General features: G+C 43.0%; 1 protein-coding gene across 3 annotated transcripts in view; it reads left to right on the top strand.

Annotated features, from left to right (window-relative positions):
• The window catches only part of LOC148037912 (Glycosyl transferase, family 35), a 76,934-nt gene that overhangs the window by 23,265 nt on the left and 37,625 nt on the right, over positions 1-16,044 (top strand). For all 3 annotated transcript variants that reach the window (XR_015690732.1, XM_087676920.1, XM_087676919.1), the window contains exons 3-6: positions 1,936-2,037; positions 2,121-2,297; positions 2,377-2,652; positions 2,736-3,007. Coding sequence is in view for 2 of the 3 variants with exons in the window: in XM_087676920.1 (XP_087533046.1) it covers positions 1,936-2,037; positions 2,121-2,297; positions 2,377-2,652; positions 2,736-3,007 (827 nt within the window). In the remaining variant the exon portion in view is untranslated. The remainder of the gene's footprint in view (positions 1-1,935; positions 2,038-2,120; positions 2,298-2,376; positions 2,653-2,735; positions 3,008-16,044) is intronic.

Genomic DNA, 16,044 nt, shown 5'->3' with positions numbered 1-16,044 from the left:
TGGTTGAGCATTGTTTCTCTCATTGATTCATTAAGGTCACTCTCGTTTCATTCCATTCTTTGAGCATTCTTTTGTTAGTCGTGCCAATTCATACAATTGTGCACTCTTTTAGCCCCAGGTTTTTCACTTTGGGTGCTATGATTTTATAGACTTGAAAGTTTATTTCCTCATGGAAAGTCAAGCACCTGTCCATCATCATCAAACACATTGTTAATACTAATATCTGATATCCAATTTAAAGATGATAAGATTTGACAGGCTCTTGGACTGCCAAGGGTTCTTCAAAGTGTGCCCCATTTATGCTATCATTGTGTATGTTGTTATCTTGTGATGGGTCAGCGAGACCATAGGATGTGGAATAATACCCTCGTCCAGTCTTGTATTAGTTGATCCAAAATATGGACAAATGATGTTTTCCCTTCAAAAATACCCAAAAAATACTTCCAAGTGATCTATAGTCCAATTTCCACTTGTACCCATATTTTCAGTGTATGTAATGCAACTGATATGATAGGCTGCTTTTGGTCAAAGAAAATGCCCAGTAAGGTAGCGTTCCTTGCCAGCACATGATACTGAATATTTAATGTTTGAGGCCCCATGCATCTTTTTAGTGCAGATCAAGTCTACCTTTAGAAATCTTAAACATTTTCCAATTTGTTTGAGTGGTCCATAAAAGCTCCATTGCTTGGGACATACATGCATGGATGTGTGTTTTGATCGAGGTCAAAAGAGGCAAGTAAAGTTGGGCATAAGCCTCAAAAAATTGATTGGACTATACAGACACGTAATGGCCAAGTTGATAGTTTCCAAGACTCTAATTTTTATATTGATTTTTGTGACAACCAATCCATTTGTCACCCGACATTGACTTTCCATCCAATAGGATAACAAAGTTGTAGCGTGCCAATCACAGGACTTTACGTAAAAGCATAGATTTTTCACAAAATCAATCTGCAGCCCTGCTGGCAATCGCAATGCAGTTAATGTATCCATAAGTATTTTTGATGGCATGAAAAAAATAGTTGTTAGCATAAGCTTAAGTTAATAATGTTTTTGTGCTAGATAATCGAAGCGTGTAAGAATCAATTCTGCACATGTATAATAACAATGGGGCATAGCAATCGCATCTAATAAGGCGCTCAATGAGCAGCCCTGCCTTAAAGACTTCTCTAAAGTCTAGGTGTTGAGAGATCCATACCAATGATGCATTGAGTAGTTGCATTTGAATGCAAGTGGTAACCCAATTTCCGACCGAGACCTAATTTCATCACATTCCTAGATACAAAATTGTACTTGATTGTATCAGACACTTTTGTCACATCTACTTGCATAATCAACATATTGTGCTGAATATATTTTGCATATTCTTAATGCTGTTTGCTATGTTAGTTATTTGATATGTAGGAACAAAGCCATATTGCCTTAGATGCATAATACATTTAATTTTATGAACTGACCAACATTATGACAAGGAGTTTGTATATTACAGAAATGTGTACTTGGCTGGAGTCATTGACATTTCATGCAACTGTCTCTTTGGGGGAAGCTTCGGAAATCAAATTTTATTATTGACTTTCACTGATCTCAATACACACACTTTGCTATCTTTTGTTTCGAGTATTTGGAAATCACACATTATCCTTTTTTATGTTTTATCCTTAAAAGTTTCCTAAAATTAAGACAAGCCTTAGTGCAGACATTCAAAATTTCCCTTGTCTATATTCTAATTGCAGGCTTGTGTGATTAGATCACCTTGCTCTTTGTAATAAACTCGTTGGTGGTCTTATGAACTTAGGCACATCCCGGCATTCTAAATACTCCCAATGCAGTCATTATTTTATGAAATACGGCATGATGATGATTTTAGTCATGGTCTTCTTAGTCTATCATCTTGCTGTTTTTGTCAGAACATTCTAACCACTTTGCACTTTACAGGGAAGGGCTCTTCTCAATGCTATTGGAAACCTTGGTGTGAAAGATTCTTATGCAGAGGCATTGCTTAGTCTTGGTCACAGTTTGGAGGATGTGTCTGAACAGGTTTCACAAACAGTGAAAACTTTATCTGAGGTCTAAAAACTCTTCTCTAGCGCATATTTTAACAGAGCATGTGATGTTGACAGGAGCCTGATGCAGCTTTGGGAAATGGAGGTTTGGGGAGACTTGCTTCCTGTTTTCTAGATTCTTTAGCAACATTAAATTACCCTGCTTGGGGTTATGGACTTAGATACAAATATGGATTGTTTCAGCAGAAGATAACAAAAGAGGGTCAACAAGAAGTAGCTGAAAATTGGCTTGAGGTAATTAGCAAGCCCCAATAACCATACTTTGGCTTGAGACATTCCAGATCACAACTTCTTCTATCATTTGCCTTTGCAGATGGGGAATCCATGGGAGATTCCAAGACTTGATGTGTCGTACCCTATAAAGTTTTTTGGTGAAGTCATTGAGGGTTCTAATGGCAGGAAACAATGGGTACACGGTGAAGATATAAAAGCTGTTGCATATGACGTGCCTATTCCTGGCTATAAGACAAAGAATACCATCAACTTGAGACTGTGGTCCACTACAGTGCCAGCTGAAAGCTTTGATCTTAAGGCTTATAATTCTGGGCATCATGATGAAGCTGCCAGGGCGCATGCTGATGCTGCAAAGGTATCTTCGACATTACTGTAGAACATTATAGCATGATTTATTTATCTGTGGTAAAGCTTTCACCTCTTTTTATGACATTTCAGATTTGTTACATTCTTTATCCTGGTGATGAAACAACTGAGGGGAAAATACTGCGGCTGAAGCAACAGTATACACTGTGCTCAGCTTCTCTCCAAGATATAATTTCTCACTTCAAAAAACGATCTGGAGACAACCCTGACTGGCTGGAATTTCCTAGCAAAGTTGCAGTCCAAATGAATGATACTCATCCAACTTTGTCAGTGCCAGAGCTCATGCGAATTCTTATTGATATTGAGGGATTGTCATGGGACGATGCATGGAACATCACGTGCAAGTGAGTGGGTTTTCTCTTGGAGGACTTTCAATCAGCACAATGGACATAAAGATTGTTGCAAGTGTAAAAGTGACCCTGTACTTGCTTTCATAACTGAGTTTGGCCTTGACTGATTTAACCATCTTATTTCTTTGCATTGATACAGAAAATCAGAACTGAGGGAACTTGTTAGTTCTCTAACCGTGTCCATGTGTGCATGAACTTGTGCTTGTGTGTGTGACTTCACCACTGCATTTGTTTTTCCTAGGAAATTACTTTATCAGGAAGTCTTTTCTAAGTGTATCTTTATGAGATAATGAACAGCCGTTTCACCAAAAGGAAAATGGCCATGTGTGCGTTTTTTGTGTTTTGTGTGTGTGAGATAGGCACGAGAGAATGCGAGCTGCTGCCTGCATGGAGAACCTTCTTGCAAACTGGCCTTCTAGGTTTTTGGGCCTGAGGTCTACAGTTTCGACATTGCTGTGGCCTGCCTCAGCCTGTTTTGGGCTTCATTTTGACTGTCAACCTGATCTTCAGCCTTGTGTGATCTGCTGTGACAAACTCTGCTGCCTTGTTGCAACCTCTCTTCAGCCTCATTACTGCATCTGCTCTGACTTCATCAACTACATCGTCTTCATCTTTCTGCCTTTGCTTTGGATTTGGCTTCACCATCTGTTGTGGATAGTCAGCCCTCCAGTTTCAGCCTACCGATTTTGGTTTCAATTCTGTACAGGTGTTTTGTGTGTGGGTTTCCATGAGAGTGTGTGATTCTCTACTTCGATTATACTCTTGGTTTTGGCTTTGCTTTCAGGCTCTGTGATCTCAGATTTCACAGGTTTTTTCTTACATCACTTCACAAAATGATACCTTTGCTTATGGTTTCTGTGATAGATCAATGGAATCAAAGCAAAGATAGATGGAAGAAAGGGTTGTCACACGAATGAACACTCCTGATGTTCAAGGTGTGTTTACAATTTGACACTCTTAATGTGAGGAATTTCAACAGAATTGATCGGCTTGGAGCAAACCTGTCCTTGTTAGATATAAATGAAACCGTGTGCTCTTATACACCTGACAGAAACTTGTCACAAACAACTGTGGTAATCTTTTCCCTTGGCAAAGTTCCTTCTGCAATTGATGTGACATAGGTGTGCTGTGTACAGTCGTATTTTGTCCACTTTTCTTTGGTCCCAGTGGTGCCTACAAATGGACCATCTGGGCATCGAATTCTCATGTTAGAAGGATATCTCCAAGGCTAGAGAATTTCATGATGTCAGTGTAGAGAGGTATGTATGGTGAGTCTCTTTGTATAGCACATCATGAGGTGGTTGGTGCAAAGGAGCATGCTTCTAGGTAGATGTCTCCACGGCTGAATCTAGATTCATATAAATCTTACCTCCCGATCTCGCTTAACAACTTGGACTAAATGTTATAGCTCCTCTCTGCATAGAATGGCAACTCCTCTTGGCCTTGTGCATCCCTTGCTAAAGGTGGTTGGTGCTAGTGCATTGACTCTTGTTTGTATCCCCGCACCTTTGGTAGTCTACTACCTTGGCATTAGTGTGTCTCCATGTAATGTGTAATATCTTTCCCTCTAAATGAATCCTCAAAGAGCTTTGCATTCGTTCATAGTGATCCATTATAATTCTATGCTATTATCTCTAGTCAGGTCTCATAGGTTATGCACCATCGTTGGATCATTGGGTGTGCCTTTTTTGTGCTATGACTTTACCATCTGTATATACTGCCTCATGCCCTCCTTTCTAGCATGGAGAATCTATGGTGTACACTCCTTTTGATGTGCTACTTGTGCAATCGTGAGATCATGCTCTTGGTAGCTCACTGCTCCTTTGAGGGCTCTCTTGTTGGCAAGGAAAGCTTTCCTCATCTCTAAATCTGCATATCTAAGAATGGGTGCCTCCTCCTTCTTAGTATCTTTCCTAAGTCTCCACACTCCCATGAAGGCTGATTGCATCTCATTTTAGTTTGTAGTGTCGCCGCATCTTCCATTGGATATTTCTCTTCTTTCTCGAACATTCCTTCTTTTCTCCCCTTCTAGTGGGCGTATACCAATTCATCTTTGCTTGGAACCTTCTTCACTACTTCAATCCATTTTTAATTCTGTTCCACTCCTTCGCACTTTCTTTGCTATTGTTGCCCAAGATTCTCCATGTGTGTGTTTATCTCTGAATTTCATTTTTATTGTCTCGAGCATGGTCTTCATGATTTCCCTTACATCTTTTTTGAGGAGATAAGCTGATTTTTTAACATTGCCACTTCCTTTCCCAATTCTTCAATTACTATGTTTCTTTGTCAAAGCGCGCGTCAATGTTAGCTTCCATGAGGTGAAACACAATCATGTCTCATTGTACACCTCTTTTCATGCTTGCATGTGTATGAGCATTTCTTCCCTCAATGCATTGCCTCATCACATAGGGCATGCGTGATTTCTTCATGTTGTTGATTTCTTGGTCTTGGATTTTACAAATAACTTGAATTGCCTCCATGATTTTTTAAATGTGGCAGCCTTTGATTTTGTTGATGCTACTCCATATTATGGAGTACTTCTTGCTTGTCTCTGCACATGTGTGACTTTGGGTGGTTATGCCTTGCAGTTTTTGGTTGATGATCTTGCCTTTTTTTTGGATGGAGAGAGAGAGAGAGAGAGAGAGAGAGAGAGAGAGAGAGAGAGAGAGAGAGAGAGCAAGGAATACTTTGCAAACCTTTTGGGTTTGGGACATATATCTTCTTTGTAGGTTGCGCAAGCCCGTGCACCCTTTTATGCTTTGGTCACAAAACAAGTTTCCCATGACATGCAATATTTCTTGGAAGCTGATATCTGTAAGAGCAAAGCTGTGGATGTCTTATTGCTCCTGCCAAATGATAAAAGCCTTGGTTGGGATGGCATCACTGATGAATTCTTTGGCACCTACACATCTCTTTTGGTAAAACCTTTGGCTGTTGTGTGCTAATAGATTTGGGCATTAGGCAACATGCCTTTATCATGGAAAGAAGGGCTCATCAAGATGATTCCCAAAGTCCCCTCCCATCCAAACTTACCCAATGGAGACCCATTTCATTGAGTGGCTTTATGTATAAGATCACATTTGATATAGGCCCATGAGAGGATTCAAACAAATCATGGTTCTAGAGGGGGGGTTTCCACAAAACAAACAATCCCCCCAACCCCCCCCCCCCCCCCCCCCCAAACAAGGTGATGCAAGAAGATGAGACTTAGGAAGAGAAAAAGAGAATGCGAAATAAGAAAGGTGATCGATTTGCTATTGTGAAGATAATGGTTACATATATAAATGATATCATGACTTTTGAACTCCCTTGTTTTCATGGCCACTCACATCCTTGAATATGACCTTTCACCTTGGGGTAGGTTTTTTTTTTTCTTGGGGGGGCGGGGGGGAAGAAGGTCACTTATAAAGCTAATATTCTTCATAATATCTCAATGCATAGATGGTCATAGACTATGCAGGGCACATGTAGCAAGAAGTGGTTTTGGTGCAATTGGATTTTGAAAAGGCCTTTGACTTCTTTAAATGGTCTTTGGTTGTAGATCTCATGGAAGTTATGGGTTATGGACATCTATGCATATTTGCTGGAATGGGGTTCTAGGGTTGCAAACTTCAATTCATTTTGAGGTTCCAGGGTTGCAAACGTTGGTTTATGAGCTGAAATGGGGCACATTTGTTGGACACTATTTTAGATGTGGCCAATTGGGCCATTTCATTTTAGAATGTGATAGAAGCCTTGAGGTGTTGCAGGGTTCTATGGATCCTGACATGGATATGCAAGAGCATCAGTTCATGGACATGATGATGGAAAGAAAAATGCTTCCCAAGCTCGTATTGAGCATGTATCTCTTTCGGTTGGTTGGAATTTGCCTCCTCAGGATAATTCTTGGGTCACTGTGGTTAGACGTAATGCTAGACAGGAGTCTCATTCCACCCACCTTTGTATCCTATCACTTAGACTTTTCAACGCAGAGGTAGGGGGTTCTACATAAAACCTCAATCTTTACGTGTTTCTACAGTTGGTGCGGATGATAAAAGGGCTTTTGATATTGCTTTGCACTTTGACGCACGTGGGAGGCAACCATCTTTGGTTTCTCAGCACCCTTGCGGCAGATTTTTGATTTTGGAAATTCTATATGAGGGAGAGGTTTTGTGGTTAGTGAGTGTGTATGCTACTTCTACTACTCGTGAACGTTGTCAGCTTTGGGATGACTTGCATTGCCTTACCATGGGCCATCAAGGATTTGTTATGCGTAATTTTAATGCATGTGTATCTGTGGATTAGGCGACTTCATCGCACTCGGTCATGGATGGTCTTGAGCGATAGGATTGGGATGCTCCGGCACAGGACATGTGGTCTTGGATGCATCCTTCTCAGTTTGGATATACTTATCATTCTCTTCAGCATAGAAACACTTGGGCTAGACTAGATAGGATCTACATATGTTAGAGTGATTCTTTTCTTCCTGCAATCATTGATATGTGGGTGGAGCGATAGCATGTATTGTCAGACCACTATCCTTCGGCCTTGGATTTGACCCACAGACCCGTTCATGCCTTTAAGGCTCTCCTTGCCCGTTTGCCTCTTTGTTTCAACCAATCCTTTTTGCTGCAAAATCAGTTTTTGGAATGTATTCAGCATCTGATTGCTTCTTTTAGCTCCAGGGTCCTATTTGGAGGGATGGAAGCATGGGCTGTTTTAAGGGATAATGTATGATCGTTATTCCAATTGTACGGTATTCAACATGCTTCCTCTTTATGAGCTGAATTGCAGCATGCGCAATCTTTGTTGGTCCACTCGTTGTCTCTGTGTCATTCAAGGGATACCACTGATGACTTGCTCACGTGCATTGAATAGTTGAAATGCAGAGTTCAATCCCTTCAAGAAGAGGAATATGCTAAATACAAATTGTTGGCTAGAGCGGAAGCTTTACACGATAAGAATCGCCAATCTCATCAATTCTTTTCTCGTTTACACTAGAAATATGCTTGTGAAAATATTGAGCATTTGCTTCCATCATTCAGATGTGTGTTGACTTTATAAATCATTGTTGGGCCCACAAGAGATCCTTTTTGATGCTATTCACTTTGCTCGTCGACACATGTGCGATTTGGTTGGTAACCAAGTTAAGCCAGAATGGGTTGATTTGATGGAGGTTGATATTTTGGAGAATGAAGTGGAAGAGGTGTAAAGAAAATTCCCTAACACAGAAGCATAAACAGAAACCGTACGATAAAGCACAGACTGATAAAGAACACAGTTAGGGTTGGGGTTAGGGTAACTCAGAGACAACGAACATAGTTAATAAATGAAATGATATGACTACTAATAATACGATGCTCATGCAGCAAACACACTATGCAGTGAATGAATACTGAACCTCGAACTCTTGTATCTCAAGGATCAAAGGCAGGGGTAATGAGCAGGAGAGTTTGTTGTACTCCGAACAGATCCCGAATCGCAGCAAGGCAGCCTCTGGATGTCAAACACCAGCAAACGCAGTAGTGAGAAGCTGGATCTGATGCAGACAGCATGAGAGAGAAAGACTAAAAGCGCATGCAGCAGGTGAGGAGAGAGAAAGAATAAAAACGCAGACAGGACAGCTTGTAGGAGAGAGAAAGACTAAAAACACAGGCAGGACAGCTTGCAGGGGAGAGAAAAAACTGCAGCGACTGCAGCAGGAGAGAGAAAACTGTTAGGGCGGCAGCTGGGGCCTGCAAATGCAGCAGTTTGCTGATGTGGCAGGCTATATGACAGCAGTGCAGATGATCAGCAGTCAGTCGCCAGGCAAAAACAGCAGCAATCAGCGTGTGGAGGGCTGGAAACAGGCGCCAGGCTGTAGGGAACAGTGATGGACAGCAAGGGCTAAGATGTTCTCCGCGAATGGGGTGTGGGCAGCAAGCTGGTAACACCTGAAACCTGCAAAAACGAGATTCAGAAAAGAGTGGAGGGTTGGCTGCCAATTTATAGAAAATTAGGGTTCTAGATTCTCTTCCACTTAACTCTCTCGATCCGCTCCCCATTTTAGGGCTTTGGCTAAAACAAGCCTAAAATAAACATGTTTTGGGGTTGTTTAAGTAGCTAAGAACAATTCTTAGCACAACACCCCCTCTTAGGCCCAAAATAGGGTGAGAAAAGTAGACCAGCCTAAATTTTGATTTACCCCAAGGCGTCCCACCCCAAAGCAGCTAGGGCATCGAACAAAGGATGCACGTCGGCTGCCCAGTGGTCTACCAAGACTACAAAGGCCATGGTTATCTTACCAAGGGAGCCCAAGTGATCACCCCAAAGAGGGCCAGGGGATCGGACCAAGGGTGCTCGGCGGCTGCCCAAGGGCCTACCAAGTCTTACAAAGACGGATGGAATTAATATATATATATATTTTTTGAAATGTTTTGAAAATATATAAGTAATATAAGGGCAGCAGCTGATTAAGTGACAGAGAGGAAAAGATAAAGAGAGTTTTAAACCCAAGTCAAGCACAAAACTAGCAGATCAATCCCTCGCATTGACTAGGATAAGTGCCTAAGGATGAGAACAAGTGTGTGTATGTGCCAATCATCTGGTGAATATGTGGAAAGGCAAAAAAGAGGATGGTGGGCTTAGCAAGGCAAGCAAAACAAGTAAGCAAGCAAGGATAGGGAAATTGCTATTAGGAGAACTGCCATGTGTTATGTTACGAATATGGTGGATCCTAGAGTCGAGCACTTCAAAAGACCGAAAAGGGATAAATGCGCACAGATGCATGTTTACCTGAACAGAATGTCAATGCATAGGGTAATGCAAAGGGAGATGCAAGATGTCATGCTTATGCAATATGCTATGCAACGATCCCAATGGGATAGTGTCCTCGCAGGGAAATTATTCACTTGTCCAAGTGCCCTTTTACAATTAGGTCATCCTGACGGTGCGGATGAAGTTACAAATGCCCATAATACAATATGAAAGAATAAGTGAATGTAATGTCTAAAAACTGTAAGCATTATCATTGTCACGATCAAGAGTAGAAGCCGTCCCCTCTCAAACTGGAAGGGAAAGCAAGAGGGAAGCACCCTCTTCCTTTCAAGTTGAAGAAGTAGGGGTGGGTGTATCCAAGCTGATCCTGGGTAGCAGGTATTAAAGAACCGGCCGCTTGACTACTTTGGTCAAGATATCTGCAAAATAATCTGATTTAGGCACAAACTCTATTCGAATAGTGTCTAGCTCAACCCACTCTTTGGAAAAGTGGAAGTGGACTCCCTAATACCATGTCCGTGGTGTGATGATCGGATTGCCCGTAAGGGCAATGGCACTCTGGTTGTAGATAACTGTGAGAGAGTCACATGGAAAATGAAGTGCCGCCAGTAAACTTCTCAGATAGATGGCCTTGGTGGTGCCATCGAAGAGAGCCCGGTACTCAGCCTCGGCCATGGAAGCCGCCAGTCTCTTGCTTATGGCTGGACCAAGAAACGGGAGCCGTGCCCATGGTAAAGAGGTAGCCGCCATGGGAACGCCGGGTGTTAGGATCTCTTGCTCGATCAGAATCAGTGTACCCCTGCAAACATAAAACGGAACCATATGTCAAGCCATTAAAAAAAGTACACTGCAAATAACACAACACATGAAGACATGCAATCCAATGTGACATCCTAGGTGCTGTGAAATACTGACTGAGTATGCTAATTGAGTAAGCTAAATCTGGCCTAGTGTGAATTAACCAAATAAGTTTTGCTACAACAAAACGATAGGTGTGTGTATCGAAGGGCTGTCCTAGGGTTTCCTTCGACAAGTGGACACTAGGATCAAGAGGTGTGGCCACTGGCCATGTCTAATTCGAAGTGGTAAGCTTACCTATCTTGTCATCAGGCGTGTGTGTGTACGCACGATACTCGAAGACTTTGAAATGGGAAATAATGGACCGAGAGCCAAAAAAGCCTCATACAGGGTCTTCTGAGGAAGAGCGGCAGTCGGGCACCGGTTGACGATGTACATCGAAGTGTTAACAGCCTCGACCCAAAGGCGCTTAGGAAGCTCTGTTGCGAACAGAATAGAGCGTGTCACTTCCATAATTGTGCAGTTCCTACGCTCTACGACTCCATTCTGAGAGGGGGAGTTGGTAGAGGTGAGCTGGCGAGAAATGCCATGCTTTTATAGAAACTCTGAAAACTCGTGGGAAATAAACTCACCACCACTATCACTTCTCATGCATCCGAAACGACGACCAGTTTGGTTATGAACCAGCAACACCCAAGCAAAAAAATATGTGAAAGCATTTGACTTATGCTTGAGGAAGTACACCCACATGTATCGAGAATGATCATCCACTATCAAAAAGAAGTATAGCCCGTCGTTCAAAGCGGCAGTGGATGTCGGCCAACAAAGAGCAATGTGAATCAATCTAAGAGGCTCCTCAGCTCTATTTGTAGACTACCGAGGAAATGGGGTACGGGGTTGCTTCCCGAGCTGACAGGATGTCCTCAACTAGCGCGTGACAACTCATAAAGTGAGTCATAACCAAGATGCCCTAAGCGAAAATGCCAAAGATGCTCATTGTGCGTAGGCTCTCGAGATGTGGCTAAGGCTTGGAAGCTATGGAACACGGAGCACTCTGCAGTCGGCTCGGTGAGAAAACGAGTCATTTGGTATAGGCCATTAGGCTGTGCCTCACCGCGAGCAATCACTAAACCAATTTGAGAGTCAAGGATCTCGACTGTGGTCGCTGTAAAGAAAATTGCTTGTCCCAACTGGCAACGTTGCTGAACAGATAACAAGTTTACCCCAAGCTGAGGGACATGATATACATTGTCCAGCGAAGCCAGATCCGGACGCTTGTCAGTGGCAAAATTGGCGCAACCTTGAGCCTGAATCTTGACCGAGGAGTTGTTTCCTACATGAACCTGTCCAACTGCAAGGGCTCGGGTACGGAAAATGTCCTCTATAGAAGTCATGTGATGTGTAGCTCCACTGTCCACAATTCAAATTGAAGCTAAAGTGCTCGGCTGTGATGAGTAGGCCTCTGCAGTATCCTCGTCAGGAGGCAACTCACAGATGTGAACGAGACTCACATCGGATGTCTCTATAAAGACGATGTGGGCCTCTGCAAACCAGTCAAACAAGCCCTCTGGAGTTGAGAACGTTGTCAACTGAGATGGTTGTGCGGTGGCAGTGTGAGTTTGATCTTTAAACTGTCCCTTGCCATCGCCTTGCCTCCCCTGCTGGAGATTGTCCGATTGAGGGGCGGGGGCTTGAGACTTAGGTTTTGGTGCTGTGCCTTGTGCCTTTGATCGACACTCGTCATCAAAATGGCTAGTCTTTTGACAATGTTGACAATACCTATTCTTTTTAGGTACATTCTGCCACCCTGGTTTAAGTTGTGACTGGGAGTTTTCTTGAGAATCCCTAGATTGATTTAGCTTTTGAGTTTGATTTTGATTTTGAGTGGAGGGTTTGTTTGGTTTGCCCTTCCCTTGTTGCCCTTTCTAAGAATGAGCAAAAAGAGCCCCCTCTGAAGAGGAATTCGTACGAAATTGATCGAATAATCGTGTGTAACGCAACAACTGACACTCAAATTCATAGAATGTAGGCATGGTAGGCTTTGAAACTATTCCTTCCACAAAATTGAAGTATTTCTTGGGGTGTTTATTTAGGAACAATGTGACTTGATCGTCAGAGGACTTGGGAGTCCCCGTAGTGGAGAATTCAGTGAGGAGACGCCGATACTTAGCCAACTTGACTTTCAAGTCATCCCGGTCAGTGATTTTGAAAAGTTGAAGCTCATGGTTAAGATTAATAGGACGGGTCCTATCCCGAGCCGTTTAGCGGTCAGTCAAGTGTGCCCATCGCTCTGATGCGAAGTCAAAATGTTGAAGCTGAGAATGAAACTCAGGCAATAAGCCCTGCATTAGCTCAACAATAGCGGAGGTATTTCTAGCCTTTCATGAGCGGACGACCTCGTATGGAAGAAATGCGGGATCGGGTTGGGGTTCCAACCCTTTCACAAGATCCCATAGGTTCTGTGAGTCAAGGATATGTCTCATCAAATTTGACCAAGTAGTAAAGTTTGACCCGTTAAAACGAGTCTTGTCATTAAATGCATTCTTGGCAGAAGATGAGCTAGAACCATGAGGTGTCGGGTAGGTGGTATAAGATGATGGTGGGAAAGATGATGGAAGTGGGTGTGTTTGATAAGAGTAAGAGGGAGGGGAAAGAGGTGGGTAGGCAGAAGTAGGTTGTGAGTATCCAATGAGTGCCGATTGATACGAAGGCACCGGAACATGAATGTTTCCATAAGGTGCCAGTGTAGGTGGAGGCTTTGGGACACAATAGCCTTGTCCAAAGTGAGACTAGGACACAACAAGATGCCCAGAAGGTCCACTAGGCAATGCCATGGAGGCAAACTATGGAGGAAACTAATCCACACTCAGGAGAGACTGAGTGGGATACCTAGGCTGCAATGATCCCGAAAGTGTGTATGAGGTAGGTGAAACACTACCCGGCTGAGGGAAGGATGAGGTCCTAGAGGATGTGCCTATGTTTTCATAACCCCCTGGTGTGATGTGCGGTGCGACATGAGGTGTCTGAAATGGAAATGTAAATGGTGTAAATGGAAGTGGTGAAGCAGCAAAAGAATGCGGTGGGATGGGTGGGTTTTGAAAGTGGGATGTATGAGGTGCAGATTCATTTTGTTCATTTTTATCATTTAAAGATTGAAAATGAAACTGTGAAGATGATGGTGCATCATATAATGAAGTGAAGGGAACACCAAATTCATTCTGATTATGTGAAGTAGACGGAAAAGAAGGAAGGGCAGAAGAAGAGGTACCTGACTTTTTCTTATAATCCCCTCGATGTGTGTTAACATATAAGAATTAGTCCTCAAGAGGACCTTTTCCGTAGTCAAGAGACTGGACTCTTTCTTCCACATGATCTCTACCAGTATATTGCAAAACAGAAGAGGTAAAAGAAGGCACAAAAGATGAATCAAGAGTACCTTGCACCGGAGAGGACGGAATAGTTTGAAAAATGGAAAATACTCCGGATCTTGCTCTCCAAGAGGGGGGCCCATCCCTGGTGGAGGTCTTGACGGCCATGCAACATCATTAGACTTACGTGCAACATCTGAAGAGTGAAAATCATGCATACCTTCATTCAGAAGCTTTTCTTGAAGGGCAATCCTTTGGTCGAGCTCCTCAATCTTCTTTCATCGATAGGCTATGATCAGTTTATATTCTTCAGAGGTCAGCTTGTCTATCTTTCCTTCTATGTACTCAGATGTGTCTTCCACCATGTCGGAACTTTGTGGAGCAAGCTGATCGGCCCACTCTCTCTTGGTTCTCGACATAGGTTGTTCTGGAGACAGAATCGGTGATACCATGTAAAGAAAATACGCTAACAGAGAAGCATAAACAGAAATTGTACAACAAAGCACAGACTGATAGAAGAACACAATTAGGGTGAGGGTTAGGGTAACTCAGAGACAATGAATACAGTTAATAAATGAAATGATATGACTACTAATAATACGATGCTAATGCAGTAAACACACTTTGCAGTGAATGGATACTGAACTTTGAACTCGTGTATCTCAAGGATCAGGGCAGGGGTAATGAGCAGGAGAGTGTATCGTGCTCGAACGGATTCCGAATCGCAGCAAGGCAGCCTCCGGATGTCAAACACCATTAAACGCAACAGTGAGAAGCTGGATCTGATGCAGACAGCAGTGAGGAGAGAGAAAGACTAAAAACGCAAGCAGGACAGCGTGCAGGAGAGAGAAAGACTAAAAACGCAGGCAACAGGTGAGAGAAAGACAAAACGTAGACAGGACAGCCTGCAGTAGAGAGAAAGACTAAAAACGCAAGCAAGACAGCTAGCAGGAGAGAAAAAACTGCAGTGATTGCAGCAGGAGAGAAAACTGTCAGGGCGGCAGCTGGAGCGTGCAAACGCAGCAGTTTGCTGATGTGGCAGGCTGTACGACAGCAGTGCAGATGAGCAGCAGTCAGTCGCCAGGCAGAAACAGCAGCAATCGGCGTGTGGAGGGCCGGAAACAGGCGCCAGACTGTAGGGAACACTGATGGACAGCAAGGCCTGAGATGTCCTCCGCAAACGGGGTATGGGCAGCAAGCTGGTAACACCTGAAACCTGCAAAAACGAGATTCAGAAAAGAGTGGAGGGCTAGCTGCCAATTTATAGAAAATTAGGGTTCTAGATTCTCTCCCACGTAACTCCCTGGATCCGCTCCCCGTTTTGAGCAGCTTAAGGACCCACTAACTCGCATGTGTCAGCAAGTGTGGAATTGTGGTGTGATGCCTTCAGATTGGAAGATTGCTGTCATTCGGTTATCGCCAAAGGTTCCCTCTCTAACAATTTTGAAACAATGGAGACCCATTTTTGCTATGGGTTCTTTATATAAAATCTTCTCTTAAATCATTGCCAACAGATTGTAGAAAGCATTTCCCCACTTGGTTCATCCACGTCAATACGGTTTCATTAAGGGCCGGAAAATAACGCACAACATTTTGAATGTTCAATTGGGAATTGACTATGCTAAAGCTTCAGGCTAGCAGGTTGTTATGTTTCAGCTTGATATTGAAAAGGCATTTGATCATGTTAGTTGGTCTTTTTTGCGGCAGCTTATGTCCACCATGGGATTTGGTCCTGGCATGATTTCTCTTGTTGATACCATTAGTTAGGGTGCTATGGCCCGTACTGCACTTAATGGAGGAATCACAGATGAAATTGCCTTATCTTGGTCTCTTGGGCAAGGCTGCCTTCTCAGCCCTTTGGTGTTTGCTTTAGTCAGTCACCCGATGTTCTCATTGTTGGATAAGCTGGTTGCGCAAGTTGAGATTGTTGGTTTGTCTCTTTCCAGTGGGGCCCAACTTGTGGGTCAATATTTGGTAGATGATTCCTTTATGTTCCTTAAGACTGATCGCTCGAATGCTAATTGGGCAATGGTTGCATGGAGTCTTTTTGCTTTGGCATCTCGACTTCATATTAATGCTTAGAAATCCACACTGCTCTCTTGTACGGAGAATGATTTGTAGGCCTTGGGG

Source organism: Lygodium microphyllum, chromosome 4 (genome assembly GCF_053477565.2).
Source record: "Lygodium microphyllum isolate KBCC chromosome 4, Lygodium_microphyllum_v1.1.10, whole genome shotgun sequence".
NCBI lineage: Eukaryota > Viridiplantae > Streptophyta > Polypodiopsida > Schizaeales > Lygodiaceae > Lygodium > Lygodium microphyllum.
Note: the sequence above shows the minus strand (reverse complement) of the source record. Positions and strands in the feature narration are given on the sequence as shown.